This window comes from Myotis lucifugus, unplaced genomic scaffold (genome assembly GCF_000147115.1).
Source record: "Myotis lucifugus unplaced genomic scaffold, Myoluc2.0 scaffold_88, whole genome shotgun sequence".
In the NCBI taxonomy this organism is placed as follows: domain Eukaryota; kingdom Metazoa; phylum Chordata; class Mammalia; order Chiroptera; family Vespertilionidae; genus Myotis; species Myotis lucifugus.
The window spans coordinates 3080833-3098125 of NW_005871136.1; the positions used below are offsets into that span (position 1 = coordinate 3080833).

Consider the following 17293-nt stretch of genomic DNA (forward strand, 5'->3'; position numbering starts at 1 on the left):
CTGGGCCAAAGTTCTGAGGACTTTACTTTATATAGTCCTTGACCAGCGTTATTATATTAGGTGCTGTATCCTCATCTTACAGATGAGGAAACTAGGCTTGGAATGGCTCGGTAACTTGCCCAAGGTTACACTTAACTAGGAAGTAGTGAGTGCTAACATTGCAATGTTGTCATTTCTTTTTTTTTAAATCCTTACCGAGGAGTGAGGATATTTTTTCCATTGATTTTTAGAGAGAGTGGAGGGGCAGGGAGAGAGAAATACCAATGTGAAAGAGACACTTGATTGGTTGCCTCCCACACGTGCCCCGATCTGCAACCCAGGTATGTGCCCCCGGTCACACCAGGAACCAAGCCCCAGACCCTCCGGTGTGCAGGCTGACGCTCCAAGCACTGAGCCATGCCGGCAAGCGCTGAATGTTGTCATTCTTGCCTTCACTTTTCGTCACTGCACTGTATAAATAAAATGTTGTAGAAATTCAGAACTTTGAATAATTATAAGATACAAGATGGTGGGACTTCTGCATGTGGGGAGGGGGGGAAGAGAGAGGTGCTTGGGAGAGGGGGTAAGTGGTATATTTACAAGCATTGAACATACCATTTACATAAGGTATAAAATGTTATCATCTAGTGGAGTGTTTTAAATTAAACAAGAGGCTTTTGTAGCATAGTAGGTATGAACACAACCTTGGGAATCAGGCCTTAGTTCAAATCCTGACTATGCCATTGACTACATTCAATGTGAGATCTTTGGCAAATCAGTCACTATTTCTTCTGAACCTCATAGTTAAGTGGCCTAGCACAGTGATGGTGAACCTTTTGAGCTCGGCGTGTCAGCATTTTGAAAAACCCTAACTTAACTCTGGTGCCATGTCACATATAGAAATTTTTTGATATTTGCAACCATAGTAAAACAAAGATTTATATTTTTGATATTTATTTTATATATTTAAATGCCATTTAACAAAGAAAAATCAACCAAAAAAATGAGTTTGCGTGTCACCTCTGACACGCGTGTCATAGGTTCCCCTTCACTGGCCTAGCACATTTTAAGCACAGAATCGTGGCTTTGTTATAATGAATTTTGTTATTTATTATAGTTACCTATATTAATAGATTCACTCAATTCTAGAATAAATCGATTTATTCTAGAAATTTTTTGTTTAGATCTGTTCTGTGCTGGTTGCTTTCATTAACTCACCTTTTCCCAGGATGACCGTAAGGACTTCCTGGTGGAGGTGGGTAAACATATGGCCATGGCTGCTTTCTTGGCTCAGGCACTTGTCAGGGATTATACCAGGGGTCCTCAAACTTTTTAAACAGGGAGCCAGTTCACTGTCGCTCAGACCGTTGGAGGGCCGGACTATAGTTTAAAAAAAAACTATGAACAAATTCCTATGCACACTGCACATATCTTATTTTGAAGTAAAAAAACAAAACGGGAACAAATACAATATTTGTATTTGCATGTGGCCTGCGGGCCGTAGTTTGAGGACCCCTGGATTATACTGTCTAGAAGAGTATGTTTCTATTCATTTTACTCATTTAATTAAACAGCCAAGGGCAGACTCAGAAAGAAAGACTTAAGTAAGTTTTTTGTTTCTTTGTCCTGTCCCCCCTCCCCGCCCACTTCCAGAATTCTTAGCAGCCTGAGTCTTAGGAAACTGATGGTGGGACACAATCACGTGCAGACCCTCCCAGTGCTCGTGGAGCACATCCCTCTGGAGGTGTTGGACATCCAGCATAACCTGCTCACCAGGCTGCCGGACACCCTCTTCTCCAAGGCCTTAAAGTAAGCACTGCACTGCTTGTCATTGGGGTGACCTTTGGAACTAGATTTATAGTTTACCTCATAGTCCAGCGATGGGTGGAGTCATTTGTACTTTCTATGAAATAAAATATGACACTGTTTTTATGAGGTGGTAATCTTCGACTCTAGAGTTGAAATAACCATCAGATACGTAAGAAGTTTTGGTGTTGTAAACAGTTTCAAACAGGTGGGGAAGGTTCAGGCTTTCATCTCAGAAAACAAATACAATTATGACCTTTAAAGAGAAATTGCAGTGCTCTCATGCCTCTTTCTTGGCAATTTTTAGCTTTTTCATTAGGAAAAAAGGACATACCATTAAAGTTAATTTTGCTTCTAGCTTTACAAAGCTATCATTGAGTTTTATTCTTTATTTGCATCACTCTTTTACTACCTACTTTGAAAACTGTGCATTTAACGGTAACACTGTTTCAGAAGGTGTTACTTGCTTTCTCATTGTAAATTAGCAATAAATAATGTTTTTTTACTTTAACATCCATAATCAGGTATATCTAATGTGTATGTCACCCACCATTCAATGAAGATTCGTTTTTAATTATAGCCCTCTGCAATATGGAGAAGACAATATTATCTTCAGTTTAGAAATGGAGAAAATAGAGATAAGCACTAGTAATTTAACATAGGCTATAGCAGTGATTTTCAACTGGTGTGCTGCAAGAATTTTTAAAACATGTGATACCTGACTATTTAGTCAGGGGCACTGATCTCTTTTCTCTTAGATTGTCACATAAAATAATGACAACAGCCAACACAAGCCCTCTGATGTGAGTGAATCAAAATTATACCTTTTTTTTGTCAGATCAGCAAGAAATATAATAACTTTTTTGGTGTGCACAGAATTTCAGTAGTTTATATGTGCCATGAGATGCAAAGGTTGAAAATTGCCAGCTACAGGAAACATACAAAAAGCATTTAGCCTACAATCGTCTGGCTTGTTCTTTGTGTGGCAGCTTATACATCTCAATACACTTGGTTGGACTTTCCAAAAAATAAAATCTTTGGAAATTCTAAAACATGTTTGTATATAAAAAGAAAAAAACAGTGTTTGTATATATAATACATATTGTAAGTATAATTGGTATTGCCCTTTCTGGAGCTCAGTTTGGCAATATATATGAAAAATTTTAAAGATATATCTATCTTTTGACCCCAACCAATTTTGCTTCTGGGAATGTAGTATAAATAAATAATTGGATAAGGATACAAAGGTGCTCAATATAATGTCTGTAATAGCAAACAGTTGGAAACAGCGCTGTGCCCATTATTAGGGGATTACAAGGGGCTTGGCTAAATAAATATGATGACGTTGAAATCTGACAAAAAATTTTTCTGAAGGGTGTCTTCACAGTTTGGATATTTGTGAACATGATACTCAACAGCACTCTTTCGGGGGGACATAAAGACAGTAAAAAATGAAGCTAAGGTAGACTTCAGGCCACTACAGAAGCCCGGGACTACTACCAAGCCTGAATGATTTCCTGTCTGTTTGGCTTGCATGAGTTGAGTAAAAGGAACTTTGGTTGTTAGAATCAATTAGAGAAAACTACCTGGAGGAAGTTTCATTTGTCGTGAGTTTTGGAGCATGTAATGGCAGTGTTCCCTACTGAGATGGCATGATGTTTTCTACCTAAGGCAATAAATAACCGTGCAGGAAATGATGTGTGTGTGCTCTGTCAGCCTCAGGTACTTGAATGCATCTGCAAATAGTCTGGAGTCCTTGCCATCTGCTTCTGCAGGGGAGGAGAGCCTGAGTGCCCTGCAGCTGCTCTATCTGACCAACAACCTCCTGACAGATCAGTGTGTGCCTGTCCTGGTCGGGCACCCACACCTGCGAATCTTGCATCTTGCAAACAACCAGCTACAAACTTTTCCCGCAAGGTAAACAAATGCACACTTTGGTCATTTCAGACAAATAACATGCATTCTGCATTTGTTAGACCACATTGCTGCTATCTCACTAGGTACTCTTGCTTTATGTGGAGTGACTTACGATTCCACTAGTTGAATGGGAAAGTGTTTGTACCTAGTTGTTACGTATCAATAACCAGAGAAGTTGTGGTTAAAATGTGTTTAATTCTTAGTTGTAGTTAGCTGATAATGAATGGTCTGAGAATTTTCAGCCTAGAAAAGTACAGGCTTATGAAATAAATTAAAGAAATTCCGGAGACAATTGGTTTTTTTTTTTTTCATTCAGCACTGCTTCATAAAAGTACTGTTGAGTCCATTAATTTATTCATTATATACAGTGGATCCTTGAACAGGCTGGGTGCTAGGGGGAGCCAACCCCCATACAATCGATAATCCACATGTAACTTTTCACTCTACAGTTGGCCCTTTGCATATGTGGATTCAACTAACTGTGAATGCAAAACAATATGTTTGATCTGCAGCTGGGAGACCGTGGTTGGGAATGTGAAAATGCTGTATCCCATCCACAGTTGGTTGAATCCGTGGGTGGAAACCTGTGGGCATGAAGGGCCAACTGTATTTATTGAAAAAAATCAGTGTATAAGTGGACGAGCACCGTTCAAGCCCATTTTGTTCAGTCAGCTGTCTATATTGAATGCCTACTGTATGCTGTGTAAGCACTGGGGAAGCAGTGCCGATTAAGTTACAGCCTCTGTCCTCAAGTTACTTACAGTCAAATTGGGGGAATAGATAAGTATATAGGCAATTGCAATGCAGCATAATAAATGCAGCATGTTAAAGGTATATGTAGGTAGCTCATTGCACTGCACAGAGCCTGGGGGTGTTGGCCTTCCAGGAGGAAGAGATGAATAATAGCTAGGCTTCACCTATACGAAGACATAAGCGAGACATTTAATGTGGTCAAAGTTTTAAACAGTGTCAGTAGAAAAATAAATATCTTCCAAAGTACATTTGATAAAATATAATACCTGAAAAGTACATCTATACCATGAAGGTAATATTAAAACTCATGTTTTGAAAGAAACAATAGGGAAATGATGTTTGGTATTATTTGAATGAAAACAATAAAACTATGTATTTTGACTCTAATTTTATTTTATAAATGTTGTTAGAAATGTAATAAACTCAGAAAAACTGATAGGGATTATAATTTTTTTAAATATTTATGAAAGAAGATATTTAGAGCTCATAAAAGACAAGCAGGATAAACATGATTGCTTCCTAAAAGAATTTAAACAATGGCTTTTAGTCCTGGCCGGTTTGGCTCAGTGGATAGAGTGTCAGCTTGTGGACTGAAGGGTCCTGGGTTCAATTCCAGTCAAGGTCACATGCCCGGGTTGTGGGTTCAGTCCTCAGTGGGGAGCGTGCAGGAGGCAGCCAATCAGTGATTCTCTCTCATCATTGATATTTCTCTCTCTTTCTCCCTCTCCCTTCCGCTCTGAAATCAATACAGATATATTTAAACGGTGGCTTTTAAAGTGAATGCAGAATCTTAATTTCAGAATTTGATCCCTTGAAATCTGATGAGATTAATTCAGTTGGCCCCACACATAGTCATGTAAAGTGGAAATGACAGACCACTGACAAGTTATATTAGTTTTTGAAGCTGTTGGGAGATACCAGATGAATACTCTGAAACTCATGAATTCCATCTAATTTGGTGACACTCATATTGTGGGAGGGGTCAAAAGCAGGCTAATATTAAATGTAAAACATTAAAAATATGAAAATAAGAAGTTAGAAGTAAAGACAAGAACAGCAACAGATCATATAAAATTAGAGTACTCTGGTACAGATAGTAAAACTAAATGGAATTTAGGAGCAGTACATTAAAGAACATGTATGTTCTATATGAATAATAAATCCACTGTCAGGTCATCTCTTAAACAATGTTATAATTGCACAGGCATAATCCAAATTTTCTGTTTCTTTTGCACTATTTTCAAAGTCTGGCACAGCTCTGGGCTCCGTAAGAGACTGATTGAGAGAGGGGCGCTCACTGTGTTTCTGTCTACAAGTCAGAAAGTAGTCGTAGATCCAAGCAGGGAGTAGTGTGAGAGAATAGCATGAGATTTGGACATGGAACACTTTTAAAACATATTAAGTAAAGTAAAAGAAAACCAAAAAAACCCCAGCAAGTTATAAAATATAACATAGCATTGTTTTTTAATTTAAAATATAGTTTCATGCATGACAAAGGACAAGAATACCCTCCACCAAAATGTCATCAGAATTCTCTGGTAGTATGATTTTTTTTCCCACCTCTGTTTTCCTTGTCCCTTTTTCCAATTTTTTTCAGTGAATATAGATTACTATTGTAATTAAAAAGCAGTTTTAATTTACTGAGCTTAATTATTAAAAGTATTTCTGGCTTTCCTAGCAATAGAAATTATGGTATGTTATATTAGAGCAACTTGTAATAATCTAGATAAAGGTGTTAGGCCATCTTAAGATATTTTGCTTATTGTGGAGAAAGCTTTGCTCAATCCAGTGGAACAGTGAATCGCATTGCATTAACATTCTTAGCATAGCACTGTATGTGTAATAACCACTCAAAACAATGTTTAGTGAAGATGGATTGTGTTATGTATAGGTAACGGTAGATATTTAAAATTGAAAAGACTCTTAGTGATGATTTAGTACAGCTTCTTTTTTAGCTGAGGATATTGATATAAACTGACATTAACTTATGCAGTATTCTGCAACTAGTTAGTGGCGAAGCAACTAATCTACCAACCCTAGGCCGATGCTGATTCAGCCTCTCCCTGTAAGTCACATAATAGGAAGCCGTTCATGCCACAAGATCCAACAGCTGTCAGAGAAGCCAGGGACGCTTCAGCCCCTTCAAACACACTGAGAGGCAGACCAGACTGAAGTGTAGCAGGCGCAGTTACCTTGGGGAGCCCTTCCCTTCCTGGTGTCTCTGATCATTTCATATGGCCAGGCATCGGGCAGTGGGCCAGTCGCCTCTGTGCTTCGGCTACTCTAACACTTGCTTGGCAGCTCCTTTTGGGTGCAGTGTGGTATTTTGGTATTTCTTTTTCAGCAAACTAAATAAATTGGAACAATTGGAGGAACTGAACCTAAGTGGCAACAAGCTTAAAACCATTCCCACGACCATAGCGAACTGCAAAAGGCTGCACACCCTTGTCGCACACTCCAACAACATCAGCATTTTCCCAGAAATACTGCAGTTGCCTCAGATCCAGGTACTGTCATGTGCTGGAATGCTGTCCCTCGGGGGGAAGTGGCAGGAGAGTGAATGAGGTTGACCTCGTAAGGAAGAAGGACGTGGCAATTAGGGATCACAGTGTATTCAGTGGGTTCTTGGGAAGAAATTAAGTTCCCTTGGAGGATATAATAGTAGACTGACTGTTAGAGAGTTAAGAATTAACTACCTGTGATGTATTTTCTTTTGATTTTTTCCACTTCTCAGTTTGTAGACCTAAGTTGCAATGACTTGACAGAAATCCTGATCCCAGAGGCCTTGCCTGCTACCTTACAGGACCTTGACCTGACTGGAAATACAAACCTGGTTCTGGAACATAAGACGCTAGACACATTTAGGTAAGAAAACTTGTGAAAACGAACCCCCATGTGCTCTTAGTCTCACCAGCCATGTGGGGGCTTCTCAAGGTCTTGATTATTTGAAGGAGTAGAATGGATGAAGCATAAAACCCCTTGGGCCCGAACTTTGATTCAGTTATGGGTGGATGTTCTGTCCATCCACATAAATGTTCTCACCCATTTATATTAGGACTTGGCATCCAGGCTCAGCCACATACTGACTATCTTTTCATGGCAGGCATAGATGGTTTAGGTGGCACAGATCACATTACATCACAACATGTAAGAGACAGTGCAAGCTCATTCATTGTACCAAGAGTTAATTGTATTAAAATACTTAAAATAAGTAGACAGTTGGCTGAAATGTTTAAGTCTTTTTTGTGCCTAGTTTTCATAGAGACAGCATCAATTGTAACAATATTTGGCCCCTATTTCTTCCTCCTACTTTTTCCTTTCTCCACCTTGGCCAGTGGGTCAGCATACTACTTTTAGTCTCTCTGGAGATGAATCTTAGTCTGTCAACAGACTATTTTATAAAAATAACATATTATTGTTAGGATAGTTTTTGTAAAATACAGAAGCATTTACGGTTTAATCTTTCCTTCCTCCACTTCCCACAGCCATATCACAACCCTGAAAATTGATCAGAAACCTTTGCCAACCACGGATCCTACAGTTACATCAACTTTCTGGAGCCATGGACTGGCTGAGATGGCAGGGCAGAGGAACAAGTGAGTATCTTGGCCATGGAGACTGACAAAGAAGAAAGGTAGCCGCTGACATCTGGGAACTGATCTGATGGTAAATGCCAGGCCATATTCTCTTGTTGGGTGTAAACAAATCACAGAATGTCAACATCAGATAAGATCCCTTTGCACAAAAACAAGACGAATGTGCAGGCCCCAAAATACCAAATTCTCTCATCCCTACCATAAAATGGGCGACTACTATTTTCTGTACCAATTACAGCTTTATCCTTATGCTAATCTTTTCCTATAGATAAGATTGATGGAGATACCCAACCATAGAATGGCCCCGCTTTCTGGCAGCCCCCAATCTAGTATGATGACCCCTTCATTAGACCTTCTCCAAAGTGACCCAGTCAAAGCCCAAATCCTATGCTAGGTCTTACCTACACTCCCCAGAGTTCCATGATGTGCATTCTGCCTTGCTCGGTGCATAATACACTCAACTCATTCAACCACAGGTGTGCTCCTGGGGGCCTCTGGCTGAAGGGCGTTAACAATAGTAGTCTTTGATAACTACTAAGAGAAAACATTTCATCTGTCCAGCTTTGGCAGCATTGCAAAGTTAAAATATGTACAGCTTCTGAATGTGGCTGAATTCCCCTGTTACGTCAGCAACTCTTTCAAATGCTACCTAATAATGAACACTTTTCATTTGTAGGTTAGGATTTACTCCTGTTCTTCTCCACCCTCAGTTAACACTTAGTTTTTTAAAGAAGGCTCCTCAGAGAATAATCCTTTTACCAATAACTTTCTTTGATGTTTGTCTTTCTTGTCTTTCTGTGATAGGCTGTGTGTATCTTCGCTAGCTGTGGATACCTTTGCGGAGGGCGTGGGAGCGGTATACGGCATGTTTGATGGGGACCGGAATGAGGAGCTTCCCCGCCTCCTGCAGTGCACGATGGCGGACGTGCTTCTGGAGGAGGTCCAGCAGTCATCCAGTGACACCGTTTCCATGGCTCACACCTTCTTGGTATCTCACAGGTAAGCAGGTGGGTTGAATAATCCCTAACTCAGTTCCACTTTTGGAAAATCTAAGCCAGAAGGTCAGAGTCTAAATTACAGGCACAGGATCAAGATGAGATCTTGCTCCTTCTGCCCTAGCCGTTCTCTCTATATCAGCGTGGAATGTGGGGGATTTTGGTGCTTTAAAGAGCCTGTGGAACCATCTGTGTTTTCTCTGTTGAACCCAAGATCTGGAAAGATCTGGAAAGCCCAGAACTGATGTGGGAAAGGTTGTGTGTGTATGCATTTGGGGGAAGGAGCATAGTAAGCTTTCATAAGATTCTCCAAAGAGTCAATGACCTACAGAACGTTAAGCACTGATCAGTTCATGTTTTTAGAATACTTACTGGGATTTACCAACTAATCTTCTAAGCCACTTAATGGTAAAAACCCTATATAGCTAAACTATTGAAAATCTCTTAGTAGCTAATGGAGCATTTTACCCATCAGGTGGGCCGCAAAAAGGATACTGACAACTGAGAGGTTGTTATCTTGTACTAGAGGCCCGATGCACAAAATTCGTGCACGGGGGTGGGGGGATTACCTCAGCTGGGCCTGTGCCCTCTCACAACCCGGGACACTTCGCTCCTAACTGCCCACCTGCTCACTCCTAACTGTCCGCCTGCTCCCTCCTTACCTCTTGGCTTGCCGCTCCTTACTGCTTGGCTCGCCGCTCCTTAGTGCTGCCACAGAGGCAGGAGAGGCTCCCACCACTGCCGCTGTGCTCGCCAGCCGTGAGCTCAGCTTCTGGCTGAGCAGCACTCCCACTGTGGGAGTGCACTGACCACCAAGGTGTAGCTCCTGGGTTAAGCATCTGCCTCCTGGTGGTCAGTGCACATCATAGCTACAGGTCGTTCTGGTCATTTTGCCATAACGGTTGCTGGGCTTTTATATATATAGATATAGAGATAATCAGTGTTGAAATGGAGCAGCCTGGAGTCCAAGCTAGTTTTCTCTCTCATTATAATACAAAGCAAATAGGCTGGGAAAGGAGTTTAACTTGACAAAATAAAGGGTTTGGGAGAGAGAACTCTGCTTATGAAGTACCTCCTGAGAGCAGGGTACTGTACCAAGCATTTCTCATATCATATCTTTAATTTTCAAAACAAGCCAAAGAAGTGGGTATTTTATTAAAAAATTTCTCAGAGAAATAACTTGCTGAGGATCTATAGCCAGTAAATGAAAAAGCCAAATTTAGAACCAGGTCTTTTTTATAGCACCTGCTCTATGCTTAGCATTGTGTACCACATACTGGGGGGTGGATGCCATGTGCATGGGAGAAATACAGGGGAAATTATGATCCTTCCTTCAAGGAACTTAAAACCTAAATGTGTGGTTCTCAATGTGTTGTTCCAGGACAACAGCCTCGGGAGCTTCAACATCACTGGAAACTTGTTAGAAATGCAAACTGTTGGGCTGCCCCTTATCTACTGAATCAGACATTCTGGGGGTGGGCCCTGTAATCTGTGTTTTTACAAACCCTCTAAGTGATTTTGATGCTCTAAAGTTGAAACCACTGAGTTACGCCATTGTGGTCAATGATTAGACACAAGTAGAAGGAGCAGAGAACAATCACCTTACTCTCTCCTTTGAGCTCACTGTTGTGTAAAATTCCTTTTCTCAGTGAGTTAAGAGTGGAAGGCAGAACTCTGCTCACCATCATCACCTCCTAGTATAGCCGGGGACTGCCTTCATGTGGATGAGGGTGGGGCTGGTCCAGTCACCTGGCAGGAAAACAAGGAAATGGTGGCCATGAAGGACTGCCATTTTCTTCTTACTCTAGCTTACTCAGGTCTTCATTTTCTTTCTAAACAGGAAATTAGGGATGGCTGGTCAGAAGCTGGGCTCCTCTGCTCTTCTTTGTTACATCCGCCCTGACACTGCCGATTCAACAAGTAGTTTTAGCTTGACGGTGGCCAACGTGGGCACGTGCCAAGCAGTCCTGTGTCGAGGTGGGAAACCAGTGCCCCTCTCTAAAGTCTTCAGCCTGGAACAGGATGCGGACGAGGCCCAAAGAGTGAAAGACCAAAAAGCCATCATAACAGAGGTGAGTCTCGCTCTCCATCAGTCACCTCTACTCCCCAAATCCAGTGAATGCTGTTTGCATAATGGCAGTGGAGGCCCACTTTCCTTCTATCAAGCCTTGTAAACTGTATCCAACTCAGATAATAGAACTAGAAGAAAAGCTAATGAGCAGCTAATGACTAGCAAAAAGAAAAGTCAAATTAATTAGAAGGAAAAATCTGAATTTGATGCTTTAGATCAGTGATTTTCAATCTTTTTCATCTCATGGCATACATAAACTGATTACTAAAATTCTGCAGCACACCAAAAAGTTTTCTTTTTGCTGATCTGACAAAGAAAGGTATAATTTTGATTCATTCACACCAGACACCTATTGTTGTGTTGTCATTTTTTAATTTGACAATCTAAGGAAAAAGAGGTCAGTGCCCCTGACTAAATAGGAAAGCATTGCATGATTTAAAAATTGTGTCAGCACACCTGTTGAAAATCACTGCTGTAGATGTATAGCTAGCATGTAAAATGAAGGTAAATGTTCCCTTTGGTTAATTTCCAAACAGAAGAGAAACACTCCTATAGTTTGACATCCTAGTCTGAAATGCAAAGTTTCAAAATATTTTTTTCTGTTCATAATACAATTGTATTTGGCTTATATGCTTTGGTTATATTTTCTTTTTTAAATAATGAAGCATCAGTATCTCCACAATTTTGCAGTTTTTCTTCTGTTTTAGAAGTTAGCATAACATTTTTGCTTTCAAAGAGACCTTAGCAGTTCATGTGAGCATTGTTTACTGCAAAGCAGAATTCTGTTCAGATCTTTTGCCCATTTTTAATTGAATTGTTTGTTTCTTTATGGCTGAACTTTAAGAACTCTGTGTGAATTTTGGATACAAGTCCTTATCAGATGTGTGTTTTGCAAATACTTTCTCCCAATCTGTGGCTTGTCTTCTCATTCTTTTAATCAGTGTCTTTTGCAGAGAAGTTTTTAATTTTAATGAAGTCCCACTTATTTTTCTTTCATGGTTCATGTTTTGGTGTTGTATCTAAAATCTCATTGCCAAACCCAAGGTCACCTAGATTTCTTTCTGTCTTATCTTTTGGAAGTTTTGGAAGTTCAGTAAGTCTGATCAGTTTTGAATTAATTTTTGGAAAGGTGTAAGCTCCATGTCTAGGTTATTTTTCTTTCTTTTTTGCATGTGAATGTCCAGTTGTTCCAGCAGCATTGGTTGAATAGACTGCCCTTTCTCCATGGAGTTGCCTTTGCTCCTTTGTCAAAGATCAGTGGGCTGTATGTGTGGGTCCATTTCTGGGCTGTCTGTTCTGTCAGAATTCTGTCAGGACTATCCATGTTAGATTTTATCCAAGGAAGCACAAAACCAAAAAAAGTATATCACAGTGTGGTTGATACCATGAAGATTCTGGAACTCTGAGGCATTATAGCCTTAGGAAGGTCTTTTAGTCAAAACAAAAATGAAAGATAAAAGAATGTTTTGTTTGATTCGTCTATTCTTACAGAATTTAGTAATGTTGTTTCGATTTTTGGGGTGAAGGGGTGCTAGACAAGTAGGAAATATTTTTATAAACGTTATTTTAACCACAGATATTTATTGTTTGCTTATTTGCTAAGCACTGTGCTTTCATTATTTTGTTTAATCTTCATAATAACACCCATGAAAGAATGGCTTTTATTTCCATTTTACAGTTGAGGAAAATAAAATTTAGTGTTTGTGATAAGTTCTGGTAAATAGAGAGCCAGGATTTTCACCCAGATAATGACTGCAACTATGAAGTAAATATATTGATGGCTTTAGAGGTTTTGCTTGGTTTTATCTTGAAAAGAAATAAGTATCAAGTATCTGGCAGATGAACATTCCCATCTGTAACTAAGGTTTTTCCTTTTCCTTTAAGTTTGGAATTATACCAGTTGTGACTTGATCTGTTATTCATTTTTGGTTAAAATCCTTACAGAGTAGGTAAATTTACTACAGATTTCAGACTTTCCTTTTCTAGGCTAAATAATTTTGGAGATTACTTAATGCTTTAGCCACAAAGATTGCCTTAGTCATTTAATATCTTCCTGAATCTTTTCATTCCTAACTGTGCCTTTGAATGAGAAATCATTTTTAGTGACCCATCTGCGTTCTGGCCTCTGTGAGAATACTAGTGATGGAGAATTAATGATAGCTCTGATCCTTGTTTTTCTTTTTTTTTTTTTTTTAAATATATTTTATTGATTTTTTACAGAGAGGAAGGGAGAGGGATAGAGAGTTAGAAACATCGATGAGAGAGAAACATCGATCAGCTGCCTCTTGCACAACCCCTCCTGGGGTTGTGCCCGCAACCAAGGTACATGCCCTTGACTGGAATCGAACCCGGGACCTTTCAGTCCGCAGGCCAACGCTCTATCCACTGAGCCAAACCGGTTAGGGCTGATCCTTGTTTTTCTAACAGGTGTCTTTCTATTTAAGGACATGCTGAGGCCTTTACTTCATGTTAAAGCAAATACCTTTTGAGATTGAGGTGCCTTTTAGCCACTTCATTTTAATTGGTTTTATCTTTAGTCCTCTGAACTATTCAGTATAACCATCTGATATTTTGTTCTTTTAGAATTTTATACATTTATTTTTGTAAGGCCATTTAAAATTACACAGATCTTAGGAAAAACCATAATAGATATCAGTTCTGTGTTTGTTTGTTTGTTTTTTGTAGAGCCCTAAGCATTGTGAGATAGAAAGATATGAATTGTATGTCATTGCTTCTTGTTTTTCAAAATTTGCATTCTGCTGCCTCTAGGATAACAAAGTGAATGGGGTAACCTGCTGCACCCGGATGCTGGGCTGTACATACCTCTACCCTTGGATCCTCCCCAAGCCCTACATCTCTTCCACTACACTTACCATTCAGGATGAGTTGCTGATTCTGGGAAACAAAGCATTGTGGGAACACTTGTCATATACAGAAGCTGTCAGTGCAGTGCGTCACGTACAAGACCCATTAGCAGCTGCCAAGAAGCTGTGCACATTAGCCCAGAGCTACGGTTGTCAGGACAATGTGGGGGCAATAGTGGTTTATTTGAACATTGGGGAGGAAGGCTGCACTTGTGAGATGAATGGGCTCAGCCTCCCAGGTCCTGTGGGATTTGCTCCGACCACCACCATCAAGGACCCTCTCAAGCCAACCACTCCTTCCTCCAGCAGTGGGATCGCCTCTGAGTTTAGCAGTGAGATGTCCACGTCAGAGGTGAGCAGTGAGGTGGGATCCACTGCTTCTGATGAACATAACACTGCTGGCCTGGATGCCAGCTTGCTCCCACGGCCAGAGAGGCGCTGCAGCCTCCATCCCACCCCCACCTCTGTGGTGTTTCAGCGCCAGCCTTCGTGTGCGACTTTCTCGAGTAACCAGTCTGACAATGGCCTGGACAGTGACGACGACCAGCCCGTTGAAGGGGTCATAACCAATGGCAGCAAAGTAGAAGTGGAAGTGGATATCCACTGCTGTCGGGGGAGGGAGAACTCGCCCACGCTCCCAAAGAATTCTCCCGCCCCACGTCCTGAGGAGCATGGGAGAGGATTGTTTTTTGGGATCCGAAGACAGAACAGTGTGAACAGTGGCATACTTCTGCCAATGAGCAAGGACAAGATGGAGCTACAGAAGTCTCCCTCCACCTCCTGTCTCTATGGGAAGAAACTCTCCAATGGCTCGATTGTACCCCTGGAAGACAGCCTGAACCTCATTGAAGTGGCCACAGAAGCACCCAAGAAGAAAACGGGCTATTTTGCTGCCCCCACTCAGCTGGAGCCAGAGGATCAGTTTGTTGTACCTCGTGACCTGGAAGAAGAAGTGAAGGAGCAAATGAAGCAACACCAGGAAAGCAGGCCCGAGCCTGAGCTGATTGAAGAGGATCGGACCGAGCTCCCTGAGGAGTTTGACACAGCACTGTAATCCTCCCCAGCAGCTGTGTTAGGGAAGGCTGTGTTGGGTCGGGGTGGGGGGCCCTTCCAGAGGCATTTTGCCTCTGCATTTCTAAACTATAGATGAGGGGGGTAGAACTTGGAGCCAAAAATGGTGAGAGCTATCAGGGTCTTCTCTGGATAAGCTAGTAAACACCATCAGTGTTAAGTTTCACATTTAACCTGCACTGGGATTCCCAGAGCTACTGGGAAGAAAGCAGATGTTGCTCTGTATCAGTCCTGCCACCTGCCATTAACCCTTTCTCTCCTAGGATAATTTTGAGAATTTGCCTGCCTGGGCAGGAAAGGGACTGTTTCTGTGGAGGAAAATAACTGAAGATGATTCCCTTTACTGATTGCTGCTGATGGATCTCTATGACAGAGGAATCACCTTATATCTCAACCTAACTGATGGGATGTGATGTGACTAGTCACATGACTTTTCATTCTTCTCTACGAGAATACAGCCTATCAAAATGATGTTTATTGGAAATGTAGAACCAATCAAACAGATAATTTATGTATGTAATGTAACGAGAGCACTTTTCATTGACTGTGAACTTTTTATTTTCAAATCTGCACTCGAGCCAATCTTCTTAGAGGCAGCCCAGCACCTTCGTCTCCATAGGTAGAATGAGCATCAGGTGTTGGAGCCTTGCATGAGGGTACTAGGCAGGGTCCTGGATGTCAGACTGTGAAAGCTCCTGAGAAGCTTGTGGGGATGAAGATGGGAAAGAAGTGAAGACTAAGACTACGAAGTGAAGACTAAGACTACTTTCCCCAAATCACAAAAAAGAGAAAAGCTATTGACGAATGTGACACCTGCTAGGCATTTGGGGGTTGGCCTCTTGCATAACACCTGATGGAGTGGACGTCAGCCTCCGGTGTGTAGGGCCAAGGCTGATGCTGCTCACATCCAAGTAACCGTGAGTTATAGCAGATGACCCGGAACAGACGGGCTGAATGAGAACAGAGGATGGATGGAGCTCAGGTGTTAGGTTCCTTCTCTTACTCTAGCTTAGGGATGGTTTTCTAAAATGTTGCAAGTGAGTGGAGAGTTCACCTCTTTAGTGTTTAACAGAGTACTGAAAACTGCTTATCCACGTCACATGGTTTGAGAATACTGGGTTTAATTACTAATATAAGAAAGAATTTAAAAATCCTAAGCTCACAGAAAACCTGGTTTACTATATTTTTTGCACATTCCACGTAACCCTAGCAAAATGCAGTTCCTTCCATATTTCTGTTCTGTTGCCTTTTCCATTAGAAGATTTACTTAGGAAAATGAATTTCTATTTATTCCTACAAAATTTTGACACTGCTTGATTTTACCCAATGGGGACTATGCTTTGAATGATTTCTAGAATACTTTCACAATTAAAAAGAAAGCAGAGTGGAACCATTTTTAATTTGTTTCATGAGCAATAATATTAAAGATAGGGTTGAAATATACGTAAGAAGGGTCCTGTCCACAAATGGTTGGTCATCATGTATCTTCACCCTTTCAGAGGCCCCATACCCACATGCGTGTTTTGGTGGGGTACATACACTCTTGGGGGATTCCATACCACTTCAATGACTAAGTTCAACCCCTCAAGAATCTGAATTTGGGTCCCCAAATTTTCAGGAATACTTGACTTCCCTGTGTCAAACTACTGGTCAGCTACTGCAGAATTTTAGAACTCAGGTCTTGATGTGAAGTGGGGAACATAGTAGTTCATACAAAGTTTAGGTGCTGTTAGAAAGATGGGAACAATAGTGTGTTGCTGCCTTATTTTTATATAGGAAAATGAAAAAAAAATGAAGGGAAAATGAAAATGAAGGAAACACCCAAGATAATAGTGATGGGTGATGTAAAACATATTTCTACCCAGACAGCAGAAGCCCTGAGTTATAGAATAGTGATGTTGTCTAGAAGAGAAAGTTGTTTTGGGAATATACCACTTTAATAGTATAGTCTCTTAAAAATTGTCCTTTATCTGTGAACCTTCTTCTTGTCTTCTCTTTGTTACCCACCCTTAATGGAACCATCACGAAACCCACTTCTGAAATGGCTTTTCCAGAAGTTAAATGTATTTACTTTCAGTCAGAAGAACTCCGAAGTTTCAGATGTTCTGTGTGGTAGATTTATTTTCAGGAAATATTAAGTTGTGTTGGATATGTTTAATATAGGCTATACCAAAACTATTTATTCTTTTTTGTAACTTCCTTTAGTTCATTTTTCTCTATAATTGCTCTGTATTAACACAG

At 40.6% G+C, this 17293-nt stretch overlaps 1 protein-coding gene and 1 long non-coding RNA gene across 2 annotated transcripts in view; one reads left to right on the forward strand and one right to left on the reverse strand.

The window, feature by feature from the left end:
• Positions 1 to 15592, forward strand: part of PHLPP2 (PH domain and leucine rich repeat protein phosphatase 2) — a 70405-nt gene extending 54813 nt beyond the window's left edge. The window contains exons 11-18 of the mRNA XM_023756040.1: positions 1633 to 1788; positions 3502 to 3702; positions 6800 to 6962; positions 7190 to 7320; positions 7941 to 8051; positions 8856 to 9050; positions 10887 to 11118; positions 13887 to 15592. Coding sequence (XP_023611808.1) covers positions 1633 to 1788; positions 3502 to 3702; positions 6800 to 6962; positions 7190 to 7320; positions 7941 to 8051; positions 8856 to 9050; positions 10887 to 11118; positions 13887 to 15035 — 2338 coding nt within the window. The 3' untranslated portion in view covers positions 15036 to 15592. The remainder of the gene's footprint in view (positions 1 to 1632; positions 1789 to 3501; positions 3703 to 6799; positions 6963 to 7189; positions 7321 to 7940; positions 8052 to 8855; positions 9051 to 10886; positions 11119 to 13886) is intronic.
• Positions 264 to 10863, reverse strand: LOC111826527. The gene is made up of 3 exons (XR_002829869.1): positions 10648 to 10863; positions 1846 to 1882; positions 264 to 449 (listed from the first exon to the last, which is right to left on the reverse strand). It is a non-coding gene; the product is annotated as an uncharacterized LOC111826527 (long non-coding RNA).
• Positions 15593 to 17293: the final 1701 nt, after the last annotated feature.